The sequence below is a fragment of the Ochotona curzoniae genome, unplaced genomic scaffold, assembly GCF_017591425.1.
Source record: "Ochotona curzoniae isolate NIBS_2020 unplaced genomic scaffold, NIBS_Ocur_1.0 scaffold_4701, whole genome shotgun sequence".
In the NCBI taxonomy this organism is placed as follows: domain Eukaryota; kingdom Metazoa; phylum Chordata; class Mammalia; order Lagomorpha; family Ochotonidae; genus Ochotona; species Ochotona curzoniae.
This window is the reverse complement of record NW_024467122.1, coordinates 6,418,833-6,441,958: the sequence shown is the minus strand read 5'-3', so window position 1 is coordinate 6,441,958 and position 23,126 is coordinate 6,418,833. Positions and strand designations below refer to the sequence as shown.

Below are 23,126 nucleotides of genomic sequence, written 5' to 3'. Positions count from 1 at the left end.
CTCGCGGCGGCGGCTGCGCTGAGGGCGGCGGCGAGCGCAGCCCGAGCGGGAGGACGCCGAGGAGGAGGGGAGCTGCTCATTCATTCCGGCTCCGCATCCGCGCCCCTCGCCGGCCTCGCCCGCCGCCGGGACCGGGGAGCGAGCCGGGCAGCGCGGCGCGCCCCGCCGCCGCCGAGCCGCCTCCCCTCCGCCCGGGCTCGGCTGGGTTTGCTCCTCGGCCGGACGCACCCGGGCTTCGCCCCTCCGGCCGTGCCGCGTCCCTCCCCCCGCCCCCCAGCACACACTCACACACACGCGCGCACACACGCACACACCTCTTGCCTCTCCAGCTTTGAAAATGGAGGCCGACGCCGCCGACAGCCAGCCCCAGCGCGCCTCGGGTTCCCGACTCCGCCGAGCCTCGGGCTGCGGGAGCCGGCTCTGAGGGCTCGCCCGCCCCGTCCGCGCCTTCGCCCCGGCTTGTGCAAGGGGCGCGAAGACTGAGTTTGAGACTTTTTTTCTCCCGCCTCCTTTCGTTTCCTCCCCCCCCCGCTCGTTTTTTTTTTCTCTTTCTGTTTTATTCCCCCCCCCCCATTTTTTTCTTTTTTTGAGAAAGGGGAATATTTCAAGTTAGAGGAATGAAGGCTGGCTTCGGAGGAGGGTCTTGGACCTCGCTCTGGGGGCTCCTGCTTGTCGCCGTCGCACTCCTGCTCTGGCCGACGAGTGGAGAAAGTGAGTATGCGCCCGCGGCCACCGCGGGAACTTTTCTCAGGGCCCGCGCCCTGTTTGCGACACCCGGGTGGTCGCAGCGTCGGGCCCCCCGGGCTCGGACCCGCGGGGTGGGCCGCGGAGGGCGCCGCCAAGGCCACCGCGGCCCTGCCGCTTTCGTTGGGAGCCCGCGGGGTGCATCCGAGAGCCCCGTCCGGCGGCCGGGTGGGCGGCAGGGGCCCCGCCAGGCGCCGAGACTCGGTGGAGAAGTTGGGGGTCCCCGCGGCCGCCCTCTCCTCGCCCCACGCGGGACGCCGACTCCTGCGCGCGCCGACGACGGGGACCGCACCGAGGGCGCCCCGCGCCAGGAGCTGGACGCCCGCCACCCAGGGGTGCGAGTTTGCCCTCGAGCGTGTTTTGTCTCACTCCGAGGCCCCGCAGCCGCAGGCCACTTTTACAAACGTCTTGGCGCAGCCGCCCGTCGCCCGGTGGTCTTTTGCCCCTCGGGCGCTTTGGGCTTCTGGCCCCCTGTTAGGTCCCCCGGGTCTAGGAGGTGTGTGAGCGCTCCCCGCAACGCCCCGGGGCTGGTACGAAGTCGAGGGGCCTCGGTCAGCCGCGATCTTCGGGGAGCGCGCGTGGAGTGTTCCCCCCCACCACCAGTTCACTGAGTTCGGCACCATGTCCAGGTTCTGCCTAACCCGCTGACGCCTCCGCTGCCCTGTGGGGCTGGGGGCAGGCGGGCTGGCAGCGCCCGAGGGTGCGGGAGCGCGGGTGTGTGGTCGGAGCCGAGGTGCGTTAGCCTCTCGCTACACACACACACGCACACACGTGCTCCCGCGGCCCGCGCGGATCCCCGGCCCCGCTGCGCTCGGCTCGAAGCGCGCCGAGGGTTACTGAGCGCGCGGGATCTGGGGCGGCGGCGGGCGTTTGCGTGCGAGTGCGAAGCCCTGGCCTGCCTTCGGTGGCGGCCAGGGTTGCGTGGCACCGTTTCTCCCGCTCCGCACTTCCTTGTGCATAGTCAGTGGTGTCGCCCGCACGCGCGCCCCGTCTCTTCGCCTTCGGTTCGCTTTTGTTTTGGAGGCGTCGCGGAGGGCAGCGAGGAGCGGGGCTGAGGGGAGCTAGCGCACCCGCGGCGTGCGGGCGCGGGGAGGGAAGATCCCGGGTGGATCCTGGGCACGTTCGAGCTGGGAGGGTGGCCGGAGCACGATTCAAAGTTAAAATGCAGCCGCAGAATCGGGACTGCGAACGCCGAGGGCGTGTTGGTGAGTAATGTTTGCCGAGGGCATGCATGCAGGTGGTGCCTATTAACTGAAAAATCACGACGGAGTCAGAGGCAGCGTGGGCGGGGGGGGGTGCTGTGTGGCCACGTCACCAAGGCCTAGCAGAGGCAGTTTCCACCACCAGCCCCCTCCATCGTGCCTTGCACTCCCCTCCCCCACTTTTTTTTCTTTGCAAGCCTCTGTCCCAGCCATCTCCTGAGCGCTGAGCCCGGGTTGGAGTGGCGGGCAGTTCTTGATGGAATGCGCGTGTTGGCTGCGTGCGAAGGCGCAGCTGGGGCTGGGCCGCGCGCGGCACTCCACTCTCCTGTTCTTTGTTTTTCCAACTTTGAGCGCGCGCGCGGGGTCGAAGGGACGGACGCATTTCTGTTCGCTCCCTCTCCCCTCCAGGCGCCGAGGTTGTGTTTTTGGGGCCGGGGTTTGCAGTTTTAGCGGATCCGTTGCAATGTGGCACCAGGTGGTTTTTCTTTGGTGCTCTTCCTGAGTCGTAGTTGTGCCGTTGAGAAACAGCGGCCATGGCCTTGCTTCTCCGCGTCGGCGGGCTTGGCGCAGAGCACGTCGTGGCCAGGAGGCTCGCCCTTGAAAGCGCCAAGAGTGTTCTCAACAGGGTGTGTTGATTAAGATTTGCAATCCTGGCACAGACCCTGTCCGCCCCCCAGGTCTCCCTAAAACGGCGAGTGCCTTAGGGCCCCAAGATGGCCGCAAGGCACCCAAAGACCTCTAAGGTTGGCTGAAGTCCCGCGTGTTGCCTGCCCCACCCTCATCTTGGGCCGTTAGGAGGACTAAATGAAAAATGGATTCCGCTTTCCATCTGAAAGGCGCCAGACTCCCCCAGAAGTCGTCTGGCCAGGCCCTGGCGGTGTGAAGGCCCCTCAAGGCTGTTGTCCAGCGCAGTGGAGGGTTGGCTCTGCGGTTCCGCCACCGCCCTGGTTGGGCTTTTAGCGTTTTCTTCTCCGAGTCTGCAGGCCACGGGGACAGAGTCTAGTCTTAGAACATTTATAGGGTTCTTTTTTTGGGGGGGGGGTGGAGAAGTACATGAAGTTTGTAAATTAGGAGCTTTATCTGAGTGTCCTGGTAACTGGCTTTTTAAACCACCAGCCTTACCCGTACTTTGGCCACGTCCTTGGAAGGAGCCAGCTGTTTTTGTGCCTTAGGCGTAGTAGTGTGCCATTGTCAGACAAGGCTAGCCTCTGACCAGTCAGGGATTTCTTAACAGAAGGAGAACCCAGAAGTTTAAAAAGAACCTCAGCAGCCAAGTGCCTCCCGACTGTGGAGGCGTGCTTGTAGCAGGCAAAGGGTGTTTTGTGGTTGGGCTTTGAAGCCTGATTTGTCTAAAGGAATTAGAGAAGTCCCACTGCCAGGAAGAGCGTTAACTTTGAGTAGATTAACTTAAAAACAAATTAAGAGGCAAAAAACAAAACAAACAAGTAAACAAAAGAAACTCAGTCAGGAAGATGGCGCTTGTGTGAGATGTCCAGATCAAGGCCAAAGAGAAATTGGACGAGTGGCTGCCAGGACGTGGGGGAGCACGGTCCGTGGAGTGGCCGCTGATGGGGCCTCGGCTGCTTTTTGGGGTAGTGGTTACACAATTCTGAGTATACCAAAAACCGCTTGTACACTGTAAATCAGAGATCTTTGTGGTATTTTTAAGATCTCTCAGCATATCTACCTTTAAAAACAAAAAAATGTTAAGGTTGAAAAGAATGCCTTCTGGAAGACCTAGGCATGAGGTTAAATTTTTTCAGGAAGCCTGGCCCTACATGTCGGTGCCTTCTCTTGCCATGTGGGAGCATTCAGGGTGGGATTCAGAGTGGTGACTGAACGTGACAGCAGCCGGGCTCCTGTGCCGTGGCAGAGCCGAGGCGCAGGCCTCCGCAGCTCCAGTTGAGGCCGTGTCCCGGGTCAACAAGCACGTGGCGGACAAAGCCGGAGTTGTGGACTGGTGGACTGCTCCAGGAGCTTGTGGAGGCAAGAGGTGAAAAGCTGAGTGTGCGAGGCTGCGTTTTCCATCTCACTACGTCTGTTTTCTTTCCAGCAAAGAAGTAATGTGCCTGTTTAACAGAAATTTCCACCCTCTTCTGATAGGTCCTGTTAACCGCAAGTGAGGGCCAACTGTTCATTTTTATACAGTTTTTTTCCCTTGTTGCCGATTTTATTTCTTCCATAGCTCCGGCAGGACACCAAGGTTGTAAGAAGCACGTGGTGGCTTCTGTTTCAGAGAATCACAATTTCTTACAGAAGATTCAAAAATGTTGCAAGCATTTTGGTTGTTGCTCCGTCTCCTGGACCCAGTTTTACCTCAGCCTTTCAATAGGAAAAGGCCCGGCAGATAATTACTCTTTCTGCTTCTCTGGGGTCTTTGTCTAAGGCCTAGTTTACTAATAAAAATGTTTCCGGCCCTTGCTATTGTTGCCGATCAGGCCAGTAATGAGAATCAACTGTATCATTTTCACTTGTTGCCTCTGCCTGTTGCCAAGGGGAGCCCTCCAGGGAAGCTGGTTTCCTTTTTAATCTGGTTTCGTTTGTTTTGTAAGAAGCACCAGCTCTTGCTGGGCACCTACTGTATGGAAAGCGAGCCTTGTGCCGGCAGTGTGGGATGCAGGAGGCCCGTGCATGTAGTATATGCTGCTGCGTCCATCTGCGTGCCACGTTCCCGTCACCAGCACTTGGAAGTCCCTGGAGAGCCACTCCTGAGGGCTTGAGCGCGGTAGTAAGCCCTGTGCCCGCTTTCCCTTGTACTGGGGAGTCTTGGTGGTCATGACCCCCAGGAACATTGGGCCCCACTGACCATGGGCACTGCTGCTTGATCAGACCCGTGTGCCAGTGGTGATGATATAGTTTCTTTTCACCAAAACCTCAGGTGTAGCAGGTATGTGCCATGGCACCTTTGAGTTGGAGCAAGGATGGGATCAGTTTCAGGATGTTTTTTTGGATTCGCGCTGCTGGATCAACCTTCTGGAAACGTGGGGAGCATAGTTACAGTTTCAGGGCTTTCTGTCCTTTAAAAACAAGTTGCTTGTTGTTAAAAGTCGGAGGGGAAAGAAGGAGATTGGAGATTGCCTGTTAAAGCTGAAAATGTTTTCTGAGGTGAACAAGGCATGTCTCTGCATTGTGGTTTTTTTCCCCCTTCCATTTGATTTCAAAACTCATTTAAAAATCAACCCTGGTTCATAGAAGAGGTATTTGTGCCTGCAGGCCAGCTTGCTTGGGACTGCCTTTCTTAGCCAACTTATGACAGGTGCTGTCTGAGTCCAAGAGATGAGCTCTTCTCCATTGTGCTAAATATATAATACAGCACGCAGGCTGGGGACCAGTTTCTGGCACTGTCGGAGGTGTTCTGAAAGCGAATTCTGCACGCTTGAAAGACACCAAGGTACATCATAAACTTTCAGCTGCCTTGAAAAATGATTTGGGTGCCCTCTACCCACCCAGCGTTTTAGCAGAAGAAAGGTGCCCAGTCTGTGCGTAAGCACGTGCGTGCTTTGGCCCCACTGAGGAGGGGACCAGGGTTCCGGTGTCTGTAGACATTGAGGCCAGCCTGTCTGAGAAGCAGAATGGGCTCCCAGTGTTTGGAAAAAGTTTAACTTCGAAATCTGGACATGCACCCCCGCCCTGAAGGATTTATTCTGAGCTCAGGAATGTGAGATGGCGGGCAGACAAGGGTCTTGAACTACGTGGCAGGTCCGTCCCTCCAGGAGGGAGGCGCAGGCCTCGAGGACCGTGTTTGCGTCTGGTGTTAAACTGCCTTGCTTTAATTTGACGCAGAACATCAATTCTGTCTTTGATTTGGAGATTCTGAATTTTTAAGAATGGAAACTGTTTCCTGTTTTCTAGTGATCAATTTCGCCCATGTTTTAAAGTCCCAGATCTCATTTTTGAAGATCTCCATCCTTTCCTCGCCTCCAACTTACGCCAGATTGGTGGCGTTTTATTGATTAATTTAAAAGAAATGGTTCGTGTTTGTTTATTTAAACTAGAAAGGTTAGTTCTATAGGTTTAAAAATTCCTACGGGTAATAAAGCCTTATCATGTACTTTTAAAGGTATGAATCAAGTTCTAGAAGTTACTGTTATTGTCTTAAAGACCTGAAGACGCACTTAGTTAACGTAGCTTCAAGTTTTTATTCTTTGCGCTGCCCTGGACTGTGGGAAATTGCCCTGCCGACTTTACTGCAGGAGGCGACCCTGATTTCTCTGCTTGAGGGACCCCTCCCCCAGCCGCCTGTGTGTGATTCGGCTCAGAGGAGCCGAGAAGAGGAAGGGGGTTTAGGGGCTGCCGTTCCCTTGGTTCCTGGTGGGCTCGTCTTTAGCGGCATGTCTGTGGAGCCCAAGTACTGGCCCGCCTGTGGCGGCCGAGGGCCTGGGAGCCCGCGTGGTGTCCTGGGGAGGAGGACAGGCAGGCCTGGGGCAGGATGGAGACCTGTGCTGTAGGTGGTGCTTGCCGGCCAGCACGCACGGGCTGGTCTTTTTTATTTCAGAGACTCTAGAAAGTAGTATGTGCTTAGTCCAGAAAGTTCTTGGCAACAAGAGAAGGGTTGAAATGTTACTTTTTGTCTCACCCTTACACTCTGCGCTCCTTCAATGCGCAGATTTCTATTTTAGTAAGTTAGATAGGAAGAATGTGAGTGGATCTCCACCTGCCCTTCCAGCCGTCCACATTTTGGTTTTGTGGAATCCATCTTGAAGCTGCTTTGCAACGTGGCACTAGCTTTTTTTTTTTTTTTTTTTTAATATGGCTTCGGAGTTACCGATCTCAAATGCTTGCTGTTTTTTAAAATTACCATTGACGGGGAGAATAAATGCACTTCGACAATCCTAAGGAATGAAAACTAAATACATTTTTCTAAAATGTTTTGAATGCTTATTTTTCAGCTTTGTTTCATAAAGTATGTCAGTGATTCGTTGCTATAAAATTGATTATTTGGGGGCTATAATTGACCCGTTTGGGTCTGGTGGGTTTTGATTAAAAGGAGCAAAATACTGGAGGAGATGCGTTTGTCACTTGTTTCCAGATCTGAGGTTATTTTTTCCTGGGAAAAATAGGAAGCTTGGAGAGAACATTCCAGGTGTCACAGCTGTTGTGTGAGCTTGCAGTTTCCCGAGTCCTCTGGCTAAGCTCGTGGATCCTAACAGGGCTGTGAGTGCTAAGCAGGTTTGATCAAGCTTTGGTACCGTTTCCTCAGCTGAGTTCCCCCGGAGAAGACACAGCTCACAGGTTACAGACTTGAGAGAAAGCAGGGAGACCCGTGAACTCACAGCCACACGGAGAACACACCCCAGGGGCAGATCTGGTGTCGCTCTCCCATGGTTCTCACGTCTGAGCTCCCTGGCCGATGAGGTCACAGCCTCAGTTGGCTCAGCGCATGCTAATCTCAGGAAGAACTCGAGTTCAAATAAAAGTGACCTTTCTTGGTCGGGTGGGATAGTGGGCAGTTTTCTTTGTAACGTGTACCTGAGCTTTGCCCATCAGAGGCTGGAGTTCAGGTCTGCAGCCTGTCCTTCTCTAGGGTAATTGAGTGACTCCCTTTGACCGCATTGAGTCACTTGGAATGGTTCCGTGGGGCCCATGCTTTGGGCTCCACCCTGGTCCAGTCCAGACCTGCATCGGTCTCAGAGGACTTGCCTGGTTGCCCCTGAACTGGCTGACTCCCGTCCTATCCACATCACTTAATGCACTTGATGCCCCAGGTTCTCACGATGCGCTCTTTGCCACGTTGTGGTTCAAGAATCAAGTCCCCAGGCTCCCGTGCTGGACTGTGCTAGCTCCGGGGGCCCCGGGGTTGGTTTGCAGGGCGCCCCAGCTGCTGTGCTGTTGCTGGAAATTTCCTTCCCCTCAGCTGCCCGCCCACCCTCAGCTTCGCCATTCTCGCCTGGCTCTGCTTGCCTCTTACCTACCAGTTAGCCAGTCGGCTCTTTGTCCTCAACAGATTAATTCACTTTTTAATTTTTTTTTTTGAGTCCCAACAGAAATGAAGAGTATTAAGAAGATAACCGTGGAAGAAGTGTCTGCTTTTGTCACACTGAAAGCTTTTTCTGATACATTTAGAAAACTGAAGTCAGAGAAGTGGAGGGGGTGGTGATGTTTTGAATTTTTACTTATTTATTTGGAAGGATAGGGGACACACCGCAAAGAGATCTTCCAACCACAGACTGACTTCTCAGATGCCTGGAACAGCTAGGGCTGGGTGCAAGCTAGGAGCCAGGTCTGGGGTGCCCCTGTCGGGCAGGGACCCAGGCACACACCTGTTGCCTCCCAGGGTGTGTATTAACAGGCAGCTGGCACAGTGAGTGCAGCTGGGATTTGGACTCCTGGTAGGATGCAGGCGTGGCTTAATGCCTGATGCACACCTGTCCTTGACAGGTGATGTTAAACTGTACTTAAATGCAGTTTTCACGGAGTTGGGGCGAGAAGGGAGCTGTCCAGGGCTGCCAGTTCCTTTCCCGGATGCTTCCCTTCCCCGATGCCTTCCCACGTCTGTGGCGCGGCTCTTGAATTCCTAACTAGGGCTCCTGCGCCTCTGGGGCACGCTCTGTGACCGCCCTGACTTCGCTGCTTCCCCTGAGTTCTGAATCCCCCACTGTTTGTATTAATGGTTAATAGTGGAGGGTGTGGGGGGGAGTGTTGGGAGGCTGTGGCCATTTTATAGGTGTCACGGTGGCTGCTTTGAGTCACAGCTTCTTAGGGGCTGGCATGTATATCCTTGCTGTGCCCTGGTTTCCCCAACCTTGAAATGTTTTTTCCAGAATTCACTTCACTTGTGTGTCCGTAAACTCTCCAGGGCGCAGCACACAGCAGGCCCCCCAATGCTGCCTGCTTCTGCTTAGGGGGAGGGCACCTCGAACAGACATGTTTCTTTGGATGGTCCCAGAAATACACAGGGTACCCCTGGTGTGTTTGACCTATGCAAGTCACTTGGTGTGATACAGAGAGCCTGGCACGTGCCCCATTCAGCTAAGGTGCTTGGCACGATGGAGTGGCACTTATTTACAGTCAGCAGTGGGCAGCACGGTCAGCTCCTACGTCTGTCTGTCGTATTTTCTCCCTTAATCCTTCCATTCCTCAGTTTCTGCTACAATTGGACATCGCCCACCCGGCCTGCATGTATCCGCCCTCTAGCGGCGGCAAAGGAAATGCAGCCTTTTTGGAGATGGAGTTAGCCTAGCCCTGTGGATCTGATGGCAGACCCCCTAACCGCGCCCCCCCACACACACCGCCAGTCCCTTGCTCCCATGGATTGTGCCTTCTGGCTGGGATCCTGGGGACGGATGTCCGTGCACACGCTGCAGGTTCCCATAGAAGTCGGTGGGCTGTGGCTTGGCCTTGAAATTGCTGTCGTGGGGGAAGAGAGACGTCTCGCCCCCATGTGTCCTTTGGGGTGTGGGGGTAGCGCTGTGAGATAGCATTGAAAGACTTTTCTCAGATTGTTCTTTCGCAGTTAGGGGTTTAAGAAAGATACCAATTTCATTTTGCAAAAATCCAGCAAGGTTTACTCTGCACGGATCTGCTTAAATGTGCAGTAGGAACACTTTGCCATCCCATTCAACCCTGCGGGCTAGTTCATGTGGTGCAGGCCCTCGCCAGCCAGACACTGACGGAGGGCAACCCAGACTCGCCTTCCTGGGCTGTGTTTTGTCACATGGTTTTCAGCGTTTGTTTTTTGGTTGCCCTTCACGTATGTAGGTGATTAGTTTCGTGTCAGACGGTTTCGATCCATCTTGCTGTGTCTGCTGGGCACGTGAGGTGTCTGGCTGTCACAGGTGGATCTCAGCCACCTTCCTCTGCGGCCGTACACCCTCCTGGCTTGTGGTGTGGTAGACAGGGCTTCCTGTGACTGTGTCCAAGTCCCGTCACCCTCCCTGGTGGTCCAGACCCTGCATGCAGGGTGGGGACCGGTCCATGGTCCTCCAGTCTGGGCAGCTCTTGGCTGCTTTTCCTCTCTGTGGGTGGGGAGAGAAGTGGTGCCTTCATCAGCCCCAAAATGGGAGGCTTCTTGAAGGCCCCCCCCCCCGAGGTTCACTTTGAACCCCTCCTTGTATATACTGAAGACTTGTCGTCCTTGTGGCTCTGTCGGCCCAAGCATCTTATCACACACACCGGTGACTGCCTTGTGAGACTTGGAAGTCCTGGGATGAGCTTTGAAATCACCGTGTAGCTGGGCTTTCGGCACAGTGAGGCAGATCAGACATGCAGACTCCTGGGGAGGGGTGCTGGGTCTAGCTCTGTGCCAGGGTCACCCCGTTCGTGGATGGGGACTTCTTGCTTGTGTCACCCATAAGATTGGAAGAGCAGCAGCCTGGGCTGGGCCAGCCTGAAGCCTGCAGCTTCTTCCAGGAGCCCAAACACTTGTGCCATCTCACTGCCTTTCCCAGATCATATATATAGCAGGGAGCTGGGTTGGAAGCGGGGCATCTGGAACATAATCTGGTGCCCGTATGTGATGCTGGCATTGTAGGGGCCAGCTTTAGGTGCACCGGCCCCAGAGGTGGAGTTTTTAGAAAGGCTTGGTTGGCGATAAGCAGAAGCATGGCACAGAAGTTTGTTCTATCTCTTGGTGAGGTAAACAAATTCCTGCCTTGACTCCTGGCAGGTGCATGAGATCTTAGGGGTGTCTTCTTACTGAAGTCTCCCACCTTCCTTGGTGACTGTTGTTGGGGTGTGGGTCTTATGGGAAGTCCCCAGAGTAGCCTACCTCTGCCAGAAGCAAGCTCACTTGTGTAGGATGATGTGAAGAGGATGCCTGAAGTTGATTAACACCCAAGCAATTACTGTTAAAGGCCTGAGACTCCTAAGGAGCCAGGGTGAGGGGAGGCGGTGTTGCTTGCAGAAAATGTAAACATAATCATTTGAACCTGGTATGTTAATTTCAAGTGTGGCTTGTAAAACAGAGCTTGTAAAATCGGCCAGTGAGTGTTGAGCTGGGGGGACATGACCTGGCCTGGGTGAGCCTGTGCCGACTGGCCTGCCCCACTACTGCAGCTCTTTCTTTGCAGCTGGCTCCTCTCCGCTCGCCCGCCCTCAGGTGCAGGTGGGTGTGTTGCAAAGGAAGCAGCGGTCTGTGCAGTTGCTTCCTGTAATTCGGGATAGTCCCGGGCGAGCACAGGCGTATTGTAGCTGGGATGCCCCGTAGATTGAGCATAGAGGAGCGGTGCCCAGCTCTGCTGCTGGGCCCGTGGTGGCTCTGCCCGAGGCTCCCGCCCTGTGCTGTAGCCCTGCCCTGTGTCCAGCCGTTTTGGGAACTACACTGCAGGTGGGAAATGGAAGTCAGAGTCTCCTGTCACCTTTCTGGTGCCCTCCCTGTGCCTAGAGAGACGTGTCTGTCGCTGGTACGTGCAGCCGGGGAGAGTGAGTGAGAGTGCTTGGGAGGGTCCTGAGCCCCGTTGCGAGGTCAAGACTTGAGGGCCTCTTTGCTCCTAGAGGGCATGTGAGAAAAAAAAATGCGGAGGGATCTTCTTGCAATCAAGCAGCTTGTTGGGAACTCAGATGTGGTTTGAGTATTCCCCGGCCTAGAAGCTGAAATCCCAGATGCCCCAGAATCGAAAGCCCACAGAGCACTGCACGTCGGCTCTGGACGTCATAGGATTTGATGTTTAGGGGATGAGGGATGCTCAGTTAGGTCTGGGCATGTGCGCGGGCCTGAGACCCTCCTGGGCAGAAGTGTTCTGGGGAAGGGCTGGGTGTATGCAGGCAGTGTATGGCTAGTGTTAAGTGATGGGGTGTGCTGAGGGTGTGGATGACATAGTGGGGTGCCCTGGCTGCTGAAAAGCTGAAGAAGCTGTGGAGGGGGTGTCTGATCTCCGAGCCCCAGGGACAGTGCCCCAGAGCTCAGAGGGACAGTGCGCCTGTGGAGAAGAGGGTGGGCGTCCCTGGAGAGCTTCCTGGAAGAGGGTGGGTGTTAGGGAAGCTGCTCCGGCCCCGGTGGGGTCAGGGTCAGACACTCCCCCAGTGAGGATGAGGCTGCAGAGGCATGCAGCATCTTCGTGAGGAGAACAGGCAAGTAGGACCTCATCCATTGGACACGTTGGGCTGGTGTTTTGGCAGAGGGGTGTGCTGGTGAGGCTGAACCCCTCTTCCCTTGTGTGTTACTGGGTAGCCATGGGAGCCGTGAGGAAGATGGAGAGGGGGCAGGTTCTGGCTGGGCCTGGGGAGGGTACCTGAGATTGGGAAACCTGAGGAGCAAAGCGCCCTGCAGAGAGGCAGCCGAGAACTGGACTACAGGGGCAGCGTGGGCTCCTGGGAAGGCCCAGGACCCAGGGCTGGACATGTCAGAGCCATGCTCCCGCGACTTCCACATGTGTCCTTGTCCTCTTCAAGATGGCGCCTCCCTGGAGGGTTTCCACTGTCACCTTAGGAAAGTGTCCAGGGGTGAGCTGACCCTTGCTTCCTTCAGGGCTGGTCCTGGGCACCCTGGGTGCCATGGCTGGGAAGGGAGACAGCTCAGCCTCCTGGCAGAGCTGGCTGACCTGGCACGGGGGTTTGCAGCCCTCACCATGCACGTGCAGAGGAATGGTTTGTTTGGAAGGTGAAGCCAGCTTTGTGTCCAGGTCTGGGCCTTGCTACTGGTGCTTTTGAACTTGCCCTGATTTATGTTTTTAAATGGCCTGGGAGCATCTTCTCTCGTGGGGAGAAAGCCGGGGCGGAGCCTGAGCCTGCAGGTCCATGCTGCTAGCTTGCCGCTGCCTGTTCTGCTGTCACAACTGCTTGTTTTTTTATTCGACAAACAGCATTAAAAGCATGGCAGTGCAGGAGGGCTCTGTGGGAGGCTGTGGCCTTGGGTCGGCAGGCCCTCTGCGGGGTGGGGGGCGGGGATCATGAATTTGGAATTTGAAGTTGATCTCGGTGTGGCACGCTGGAGGGTGGGCTGCTGCCTTCTCAGAGCTGACGATTTCATCCTGATCCCTTCTGGAGATTAGAATTGGGGCCCTGGGGGACGGGCACGTAGTGTGGTGGTTTGGGGCCCCACTGGGGACGCCTGTGTCTGGGTTTTAAGTACCAGCTCTGCTTCCAACTCGACTTCCTCTGCTGCTGCACACTCTGGGCTCAGTTAGGTGGGCCGCTGCTCCCCACACGAGATGGGGTTGAGTTCCAGGAACTAGGCTCCAGCCTGGCCCATTCGTGGTGAGAGTGAAGCAGCAGAGGGATGGATCTGTCTGTCTCTCCTTCTGCCATCTTGCTTCTGTGTTGCTGTGTGTTGTGTATTGGAACAAATACAAATCTTTTATCGAAACAGTAGTGCTCATGGGGCTGGTGCAGCGGTGCCTGTGATGAGCACGTGCACTGTGAACACAGTTTGAGTCCAGCTCCCTGCTGGCTGGTCACACCTGGCAGAGCAGCAGAAGGTGGTCAGGGTGCAGGACCTGCAGTAATACTTGCCTGGATCTGGAGAGCCTTGCTCCTGACAGCGTGGAGGAGGGGCCCTCTTGCCTTCCATGTTGCCCAAGCTCTCTGCCCCCCAGCACCAGGGCTCACACTGCGTCCTGCTTGGGCATCTTGCTGGATGGACTTGGATGATCTTACCTGGGGAGCATCAGCCATGGCAGTGCCTGCAGGGAAATGTCCCTTTGAGCCTGGACTGGCATTCGGTTTAACCGTTCACAGTCAGGATACTGATGACTTTGCATGAGAGGGAGTTTAGCAGGGGAGTTACTTCTTTGGGTCTAGCACGTGCTCCCTGGGAGAGAAGCCAGCATCAGTGGTCCGGGTGAGTGCAGGGCAGGCTTCCTGCGGATACCTCTTCACCAAGGATGTGTGGGAACTGGAATCCTCGTGCATGCCTGGCGAAGCCACACATGGTCCCAGCATGGTGGGAGAGTGTGTGGCCTTTCTTCAAAACTGTAGAGTTGCCATAGGACTCATGTCTGTCCCATCTCTGGGTATGTTCCCCAGGAGTGTAAAAGTGGGAGCTTATGCTCCCACAGATGCACCCGTGTTTGTGGTAACAAATGAAGGCTTGTGGTGGTGGCTGAAAGCGGGAAGAACCGCTGGGCTGTCTTTTCCGTGGACGGGTCAGCACAACGTTGTAACCTCTTATGGTAGAAGAATCACACGGCTCTGAGAAGGATCTGAGCCTGTCTGCAAGCTCCTGTGAAGCTGGAACTTGAAGAGGGCACCCTCAGCCTAGTCCAGCTCGTCAGGGGCACATGAAGTAGCTGGATTAGTGCAGACAGAAGGTAGGACTAGGGGTTGCTCAGAAGGAGGAGTGGGACTTTATTGGGAGGGGTCCAGGGTTCCAGTTTGGGAGGAAGGAGCTACTCTGGGAGTGGCTGGTGCCCATGGTTGCCTGGCCGTGAGAGTCTGGTTATTGCCAGAGGTGTACACGTGAAATGATGAGTGTGTTAAGCTTTATGTTGTCCTATCACAGTTTTCAGAAATCTCCTGTTTTGAGTGGCTTGTGTGCTAACTGGGACAGTGGGGTGACAAGTTCAAGAGAACCAGTGGCTGCCTATGGTGGCCACCACGAGGGGTGGGTGCCTCCTGGGGTGGCCCAGGTGCCATGGGTCAGAGCAGGGAAAGTCTGAGGTCCCAGGAGGCCTCTGGAAACGCGGGTGGGAGTGTGTTCCCTGAGGAGAGGCAGGGTTTAGGGAAGGCTCTCCTCCCCATGAGAGCCAGTCAGGAGTCAAACTCTGAGGCCATCGCAGGCACAAATGAAATTTATTGCTAATCAGCCATGTGATGTGTAATTGCCTTTTCATTTTCTCATTTTTCCAGCAGAGAGACTTGTTCAGATGTTGGGTTCCCTGGCTGATGGTACTAGAAGCTCTTCTTTTGTCTTGACAGCTCCATTTTTGTTGTTGCCCACGGGCTCCTCTGTCATGCAGGTGTGTGACCTCTGCAGGCGAGGAGCTGGGTGTGAGAGATGGAGCAAGGAGCCAGGCTTCACCTTAGAGATGAGGGGCTGAGGCTGCAAGGTGCACATGGTCTGGGGTCCTGGGCTGTCAACAGGTCAGAAGCCACGGCTGCCTCTGCCTGAGCAGCAGGCATTCTCGGGTCAGCTTGGGGTTTGCACAGTGGGCACTTCCCATCTAACCTAGTACCAGGGCTCCAGCTGGACCTGGAAGGCCCTGAGCCCATTGGCCGTTAGCACTGCTAACTCCCATCCACCCGGGAGGAAGCTGGCTGGTGGGAGCTTGTCCCCATGTGCACGTTGGTCTGGTGTCTTCCCTGTGCCACAGAAGCAGACTTGAGCGAGCATGCTCGTGTCTCCTGGCTTTGCTGTGACCACGTGTGCTGCTCGCTTTGCCTGCTAATCAGGTAGGAGGTGCTGCCATGTGATGGAAGGAGGCATGCCTCTTGTCTGCTCAGTGATGCACTCTTCCCGGGCCAGCTCGGCTACCCTGACGAATGACCACAGATGGGTTGTGTGTGTCCAGAAGTCAGTGTGCACTTCTCAGGGTCCTAGAGACTGGAAGCCAAGGTCAGGGGCAAACAGCTGGGTTTCTGGTGTTTGCGTGCTTGGCTTGTGGGGGGATGCATGTCCTCTGGCTGCATCTGCTTGTAGCAGAGCAACCCAGGATTCCAGTCTCTACCTGTGCATGCTGTTTTCCTAGCAGGAGCTCTGCCTGATGCTGTGTAAGTCCCCTCAGGCCCCCAAGATCACAGTGGGAGGTTGTAGCTTCACCACCCACATCCTGGAAGGACAAGGTGATGGTTCTGTTGCTGTGTTAAGTTCTTGGCTCGGTCTTTAGTGCTGGTTCTATGTTCATTTTTAAAACTCAAGTGAGGAGGCGGTATTGTGGCATACCAAATAAAGCTGCTACCCTGTAATGCCAGCATCACACGTGGGTGCTGGTTCAAAGCCTGTTCTGGCTTCTCCACTTGCCGTCCAGTGGCCTGTTAACACACCTGCAAGGCAGAGAAAGATGGTGCAGGTGATGGGCCCCTGCCACGTATGTGGGAGACCTGGGTGAAGCTCCTGGCTTCAGCATGGCTTAGTCCTGGCTATTGTGGCCATCTGGGGACTAAGCCAGTGGATGAAAGACACCTCCCCGCCTTCCCTCACCTTTATCTCTGTAGCTGACATTTAAGTAAATAGACCTTAAAAATTTTAAGTGAAATCCAATACTTGAAAGTGTGGTGTCGATCCTCCAGTTCTGCAGACCCTGTTTCCACAGTCAGCCGACTGTGGATAGAAAATATCTGGTAAGAGAGTTAAACTTGAACAGAGACTGACTGTTCTTTCTTGTTGTTCCCTGATTGGTGCAGTCTAGCAGCAATTGATGCAGCGTTTGATTGGCAGGGCTCAGGTACAGGGGAACATTCACAGGTGCTGTGCCCATGGCATCTTGATATGTTATGGCGGGTCCTGGGACCAGAGGCTGACAAAAAACCTGCAGGTATTGTACCTCCACCTTCTGTACCAGGTGCTAGAGAGGTAGAGTTCATCTTTATTTTGAAGATTGATTGATTTGTTTATAAAACTGTACAGAGAGGGTTATCTTCCATCGTTGGTTCACTCTCTTTATGGTCACAGTGGCTGGCATGGCGCCAGGCCCAAACCAGGAACTAGGAGCTTCATCCAGGGCTCCCATGTGGGTGGCAAGTACCCAAGCACTTGGGCCGTCCTTCATTGCTTTTCCCAGGCCACTTCCCAGGGAGCTGGATTGGAGGTGGAGCAGCCGGGGTGTGAACCAGCACGCACAGGGCTACCAGCCGCACAGCAGGTAGCTTGCCCCGCTGCGGTGCAGTGCCGGCCCCAAGGAGTTTGCCTTTGGCGTGCTCTGTCGTCTTTCTGAAGGCAGTGTCAGAGGTGCTTGGTTCCAGGGGAGTTTCACGTGACTCCCCCAGTTTAAGACACATTCATTACTGATTTCATTTTCTGCAGGAGCTACCAGGAGACAGCTTAGAGGAGGTATCAGTGTTCCTTCCCACCTCGCAGTGCCCACCCTGCACAGAGGCTGTGGGTCCTGTGAAAGTGCTCACTGTGTCCACTGTGAAGCCATGTTCGCTGGCCCTGGTGGACGGTGCCCAACATGTCCATGCATCGGAGCCGCACATGGATTCACGTCAAGTATCCAGCTTCTGTGCGTCTGGAAGGCAGGCCACTCGCCTCGGCTCTGCCAGAGTCTGTCTGGTAAACTTGGCCCAGCCTCCTGGACGGATGGGAAGGAAGGGGCTGTGGCTCACAGCCCTCAGCCCCTGCTTCTCCCCGCATACCCAGGGGACCGCTAATTGTTTGTAAGCATTAACTGTTTACTAGTCATCCTTGCTATTTTCAGTCTGACCCTGCTATGATGTTGTTTTGTTTCTGTTCACAGCTGAGCTTTAAGCTGGGTAGAGTTTCATGGTGAGTCACTCCCATGACGGTAAAATCAGCATCGATCCAGCGTTCCAGTTAATCCTGCATGCAGTTGGGAGAGGGATGACGCCGCTCATTAAGGTGTCCCAACTAGTGCACCTGCTTGACTCCTTGTCCGCTGTGTGTGTTTCTGGGCCTCCCACTGCCTTAAGCCACAGGAGGCTTTCTCTTCAGGTCCCTCTGTATCACCCTGTCTGTTCCCTGTTGGAATTTCCTGTGATATGCATGCAGTTATTGTGGGGAATTGCCGATCCCTTTGGCACTCTGAGCAGATTCCCAGTATTGCAGGGATTCAGGATCAGGGAGGGGAGGATGCTGGCTGCTCTGAATTCTTCCCCAGGGCTGGGTAGGGAGAGAGAAGGGAAGGGTGAGATCTCCTGTGTGATGGGGGACAGGAGGCTGATGTGTCCTTGTTCCCCTCGGCAGCCGTGCTGGGTGGGCGTGGAAACTGTCGTCCAGGGCTGTGCAGCCAACTCAGTGTCCTCGTGTCACACCCTGGCCTCGGACGTTGGCCACCCGACAAAGAAGCCACACAGGGCTTGGCTGGCTGTTTAGGCTCCGGGCAGGTGCCAGCCCTGCCCAGGGTGCTGAGGAGAACGTGGGCAGAGAATGCCTGTTAGAGCAGTAGTGTGTGTGGTGAGGAGTAGCATGGTGAGGGTGTGTGTGGGATGGGGATGCGGTCGGTGGGTTTAGTGTTGCTTTTACCACAAAACGTGGCAGGCAAAGGGATGTGACCAGAGGGCCCGTGAGGTGCGGGGCTGGATGCAGGCAGTTGAGCTTTGCAGCTTGGGAGGGAGAGAGTAAGGAGAGTGGATGTTTGGGGACCTGTGGTGAGGAAGCAGGGTGTAAAACGCAGCCCTAACCAGGGTGCACAGTGCTGCTGGGTGGCGCTTTCTCAGCAATCAGGAGGAAACAGAAGAGATCCTTACTCCAGAGGGGTCCTAGAGGCCTCTTGGGTGCCGTGAAGGAATTTTCTGGGCTTGGGGGCAGGACCTTAGAATGTGGAATGGGGCTCAGGGCAAGGTGCAAGGCTGTTAGGCTGTTGTAGGTAGCAGTGGGAAGTGAGGCTGCAGGCAAATGGGGAATGGTTTTGGTGGCCCCCAAAGCCAGGATTAAGGTTTCATTGAGAACTGGTTCTTACTTTTTTGCTCACTGAGAACTCCCTGGAGGTGACCGGCCCTTGAAGCCTTCCTCCTCTCCCTCTGACATGCCTTTTGTCAGAGGGGGGAGAGAGGGCTGTGTTCCTGGGGGGGGCGCAGCCAGGACTGTCTTCTTGGCTGTCTAGCCCTGGTGGTGTCCCCCGAGGTCTCTGGAAGAGAACGTTGGCATCTGAGCTGCTGTCGCTTTGTGAAAGACGCATGGTGAGGGTGCCCTGCTTGCCCTTGGCTCCTTGGGCCTGCTGGGTTTCTTGTGCTGATGGATCACCTGCATTTGGTTAGAGCGCCTTCTGAGGCCGCGAAGTGTTCCTGCAGAGCTGTGCACCCACCTTTTCGTTTTCCTGGACTTGGCGAAGATCCATCCATCTAGAGGAGGAAGACAGCTGCTGCCTTCATCTTAAGAGATGAAGATGAAGGAGGAAAGGCGGTTCCCAGAGATGAAGTGTTTGGGCTGTCTGGAGATGAGCGAGGAGGCTGAGGCCTGGGCTGGGTTGGCGTCTGCAGTCCCTGAGCTCACAGCCAACTCCAGCATCCCACACAAGTCCCCCACTCCTAAAGAGCAAACTTCTGAGCTTAGTTCTGTGTTGAGGTGGGGTGGGGACAGGAGCCACTGGCTGGCGGCTTCCTTCCCGCCCCTTCACACTTAAGTCTGGGCTCTTTTAAAATTCAGAAACTACTGCAAAATGCCCAAGATTTTTGAAATTCCTGGCCTTGAAGCCTTGCCTACAGAAAGGAGCCAGGATCTGCAGGCTGCTCTTTCCAGGATCTGCCATTTTCCACTTCCTGACGCGTAGCTTCCTGGATCTGTCTCCCTTTCTTCCTCCCTCTCTTTCTCTTCCACTCCTCTTTCAAAGCAACCATTGAAAGAAAAAAAGCAAATCGCAGAATCCCCATTCCAGAAGTTCTACTTCCTGTTGTTGTACAATTGAGCTCTGGAGCAAATAGCTGTGCAAGTTGAGGCTGTTGTCGGGACGCTTTCAAAAGAGTGTTGGAGATCTTTGTGTGTGGACCGGCTGTGTGAAGGCGATAAGTCTAAAGGGCTTCAGGTTCATCAGCAAGCAAAGTGTGGAGACTCAGCTTCCCGAGGTGTGTGTGAGGCTTCCTCCTAATGTCCTATGTTTATTTTTCAAAGATGCATTCGGGCACAGCTTGCATTTTGTGATGAGAAAAAATTGGGAGTATCAACGATTCCTGTGAAAAGACAGAGGCCAAGCAATTGGGAAAATGATGGCTGACTGTCTCTCTCAACTAGCTTTATTAAATAAAGTGTTGGTCAGCAGAAGTACCCCAAGTCTCAAATGCATTCATGCTATACATTTTTTCTCTCCTGTTTGGAAATCTTGGTCTCATTTTTGAGAAAAGTCATAGCATTTTGAAATGCAAAAGCTCTCTTTCAGCTTGAAGGACTGTTCCTGGAAGCCAGCATCATTTCATCTGGGACACAGGGTGCCCTTTTGCCTGTGTGTGTGTTTTCCCTCCATATACAGGTGTCTGAAGAGTTGAAGCTGTTAAAGCACAATGTCTGCTGGCACTTGATCAGGGCCTTCCTAGGAGAACCCAGACACTTTTGGTCAGATCCTCATGTGGCCTGAGAGCTCTCCTTTGGGTACACTGGGGACATGGACCTGCTTTGTCTCTGGAAGTTAGGGCAGGGTCCTCGGGTGCAGAAGTGGGGTTACGCTGCATGCTTGGTGTGGGCACCAGCGTGCCTCTCATCCTTCAGTTATAGATGGGGTACATTTGCCCACCTCTCTTGGTGGCTGAAGAGCAAGTAGGAGATGACCTACCTTCCTTCCTTCGTTTTGCTGTTCCTCAGCTGCCCTGTTAGTGGGAGAATGACTGGGTTGCTGTGTGTTTTCTAGGGGGAGGGCATTTTCTTGATAATAACAATCAGCTGCTGCTCAGATCCCTGGTGGTGGCTTTTCAGTTGAGTGTTTTGTTTGTTTTTTAAGTAGACCTTTGGAGGTTCCAGGGTTGTTTGTGAATGAGGCTGGGGACCCCCCAACATACCCCACCCCAGCTCCCCCATGCTGGGCACAGATCTTTCTCACTCCTGCCAATGGCCTGGAGCTCTTGGGAGCTGGGCGATGTGAGTGTGACTGGGGACTGCAGCTGGCCTGTAGGTGACCATTGGTTCTGGGAAGTGGTTGATGTATACTTGTTGAAGGCTAGAGTTCTTTTCTCTCTGGAAACCTGCCAAGCTTCATTTTTTTTTTTTTTGTCCTCATTTCAACGTTCCATTGTGGTTGCAAATGCTCTGATAAATATTTGAAAATCACGTGTGGCCCGTCTTGAAGGCTTAAGTCACATTTGATGGGTAGGGACCTTGGTGGTGGTCCTGTATGGAAGCCTTATGTTCACACAAGGGCAGTAGCCGCAGCTGCTTGGTGGAGTGGCTTTTAGGTAGACTGTATAGTGAACTTACTGTCATCAGTTGCAGAAAGGGCAGCTTGGATTGCTGTCTCCAAAGGCCGACCCCAGTGGTCAGGGGGCTTTAGTTCAAAACTCTACAGGGAGAAACGAAATGTCCCAGAAGAGCAAGGACCCTGCTCGCTGACAGGCCACGGAGTGCAACACTGGCGAGGTTCTGAGAGTTCTTGGGTCACCGTCAAGGTTGTGACCGACAGCAGCATCTCCTGTAGGAGCCTTTGCCTCTTGCTAGGCGGCCTCGGGTTTGTGGGCACGATGGCTTTCGTCACGTAGCGGCCCTGTGCCCTGGGATGCTACCATGAGGGCATATTCTGACCTGTTTGAAGATGTCCTGTGCAGCTTTGATGAACAGTAGACCTTTAATTAAGGATAAACTTACCTGCTACCTGATGGTTAAATTACTGTGTTTTTGTTGCTTTGTTCAAGTGATTATTAGGGGCCAATTAGAAAATATAGGAAAAAAGGAAAAGAAAAATTACGTCCAACCTAGAGGCAGCCATTGTTAATATTCTGTTCTGTTCTCCTGAGTTCTTTCACCCCTCAACTTAATGTTTCTGTTTTTAAATAAAGTTAGTAAAATGCTATATCTGTCGTATAGTTCACTACCTTATTTTCCCGTTTTGCATGGTATTGCGGCTTCTATTACATCGTATTTTTCATCTGGAGTGCCGTTTTTATGGAGTTATTGTTCCAAGGCTGCTAAGCTTTAAACGTTGAAAAGTCCTTTCCATTAAGAATAATGCACTGGAATTATTATACTGTCATCAGTGTGCTACTTGAGTTAATTCTTTGGGTTAGCTCTCTGGCAGAAGGCTCGGGCCGTGAAGACCTCCATGCTGTGGTTCCAGGTTGCCAGAATTGTTTAGCATCTCTGCAGAGCCAGTCTCAGCAGTGGTGAGTAAGTGGAGCCTTGCAGTGTTAGCATTTCAAAGCTTGCATCCAGCCAGTGGCATTTCCTTTTAAAGTTACTGATGGGATCTTCCTGCCTCCTCTTCCCCCTTTTTCCTCTTTAGCCTGAGTTGTGGCTGCACACTTGGGGGCTGCAGACATGTCACCTGCTTTGCTGTTGACGTTGGAAAGCATTTCTGTGTGTGTGCTTGCGTGTTTTAAGCTTGTTGAACTTTTTCATACAGAGCGGTAGATTCTTCATTATGATCCTTCATTCTTTTGCTTAGGAAATGTATACTTACGTAGGTTCAGATCATTGAGATAATCTCTAGCATATTGACTTCTAGTTTGTTGGCTTTTTCTCCCGCACTTTTCAAGAGTTCCACAACCTATTTTGTATTTAAATAAAGTGGGATCTTGCCTGCTGTTGTTAATGCAATTTCTTGCACATTACTCTCTTCGTTTATTCCTGGATCATTTTGTATGTCTGAATTGGAGGTTATATTTTCAGTGTCTTTGCTTAGTAAATTTTTCCTACTATCTTTTCTTTAAAGAAGAAGAAGAAGAAAAAAAAAAAAGGCCTGGCACAGAAGCCTAGTCCTCGCCTTGCATGCTCCAGGATCCCAAATGGGTGCACTGGTCTGTATCCTGACTGGTCCACTTCCCATCCAGCTCCCTGCTTGTGGCCTGGGAAAGCAGTCCAGCATGATTCAAAGCCTTGGGACCCTGCACCTGTGTGTGGGAGACCTGGAAGAGGTTCTTGGATCCTGGCTTCGGATTGGCACAAATCTGGCCATTGTGGCCACTTGGGGAGTGGACCAGTGGACGGAAGATCTTCCTCTCTGTTTCCTTCTCTGAATATCTGACTTTCCAATAGAAATAAGCAAATCTTAAAAAAAAAAAGGAAGGAAAAAATCCACTGAATTTTGATTATGATGATAAATAAATCACTGTGGGATTAAATAACATTTCCAAATATTTGAACCTTGTTTTCACTCCAGGACAGTTCATGTCACTTCTGTTGTTTAACTTTCCTTCATCTGTTGGGAAATCACAAGTCACAAGGTCGCGTGTTTTCCCTTTCTGGTTATGCCTGGGTGATGAGCATGATTTTGGGTGCTAATGTAGGAAGGCTCTTTGTTCTTGATTGTAGCTTTTGATGGATTGCTACCTGTGTGAAACATCTTTGGCATTTGGTTTAGCTCATATCTGCCCAGCTCTTTATTACTCTTAATTATAAAAGGTTTTCGTTCAGTCTGCTAATTGTGTGTGTGTGCAAAGAATATTTGAAAACAATAATGATAATTTTGTCTCTATTTTTCAGAAGTTAATACCGCTTCATTTGTCTAAGGTATAAATCATTTAGGAATGTAAAACTGGCTTAAAATAACCTGA

The 23,126-nt window shown here is 53.4% G+C and overlaps 1 protein-coding gene across 2 annotated transcripts in view; it reads left to right on the top strand.

Moving 5' to 3' along the window:
• The first annotated feature begins 271 nt into the window (after positions 1 to 271).
• IGF1R (insulin like growth factor 1 receptor) overlaps positions 272 to 23,126 on the top strand; it is a 207,737-nt gene continuing 184,882 nt past the window's right edge. For both annotated transcript variants that reach the window (XM_040969213.1, XM_040969212.1), the window contains exon 1: positions 272 to 711. In XM_040969213.1, coding sequence (XP_040825147.1) covers positions 618 to 711 — 94 coding nt within the window. In that variant the 5' untranslated portion in view covers positions 272 to 617. The remainder of the gene's footprint in view (positions 712 to 23,126) is intronic.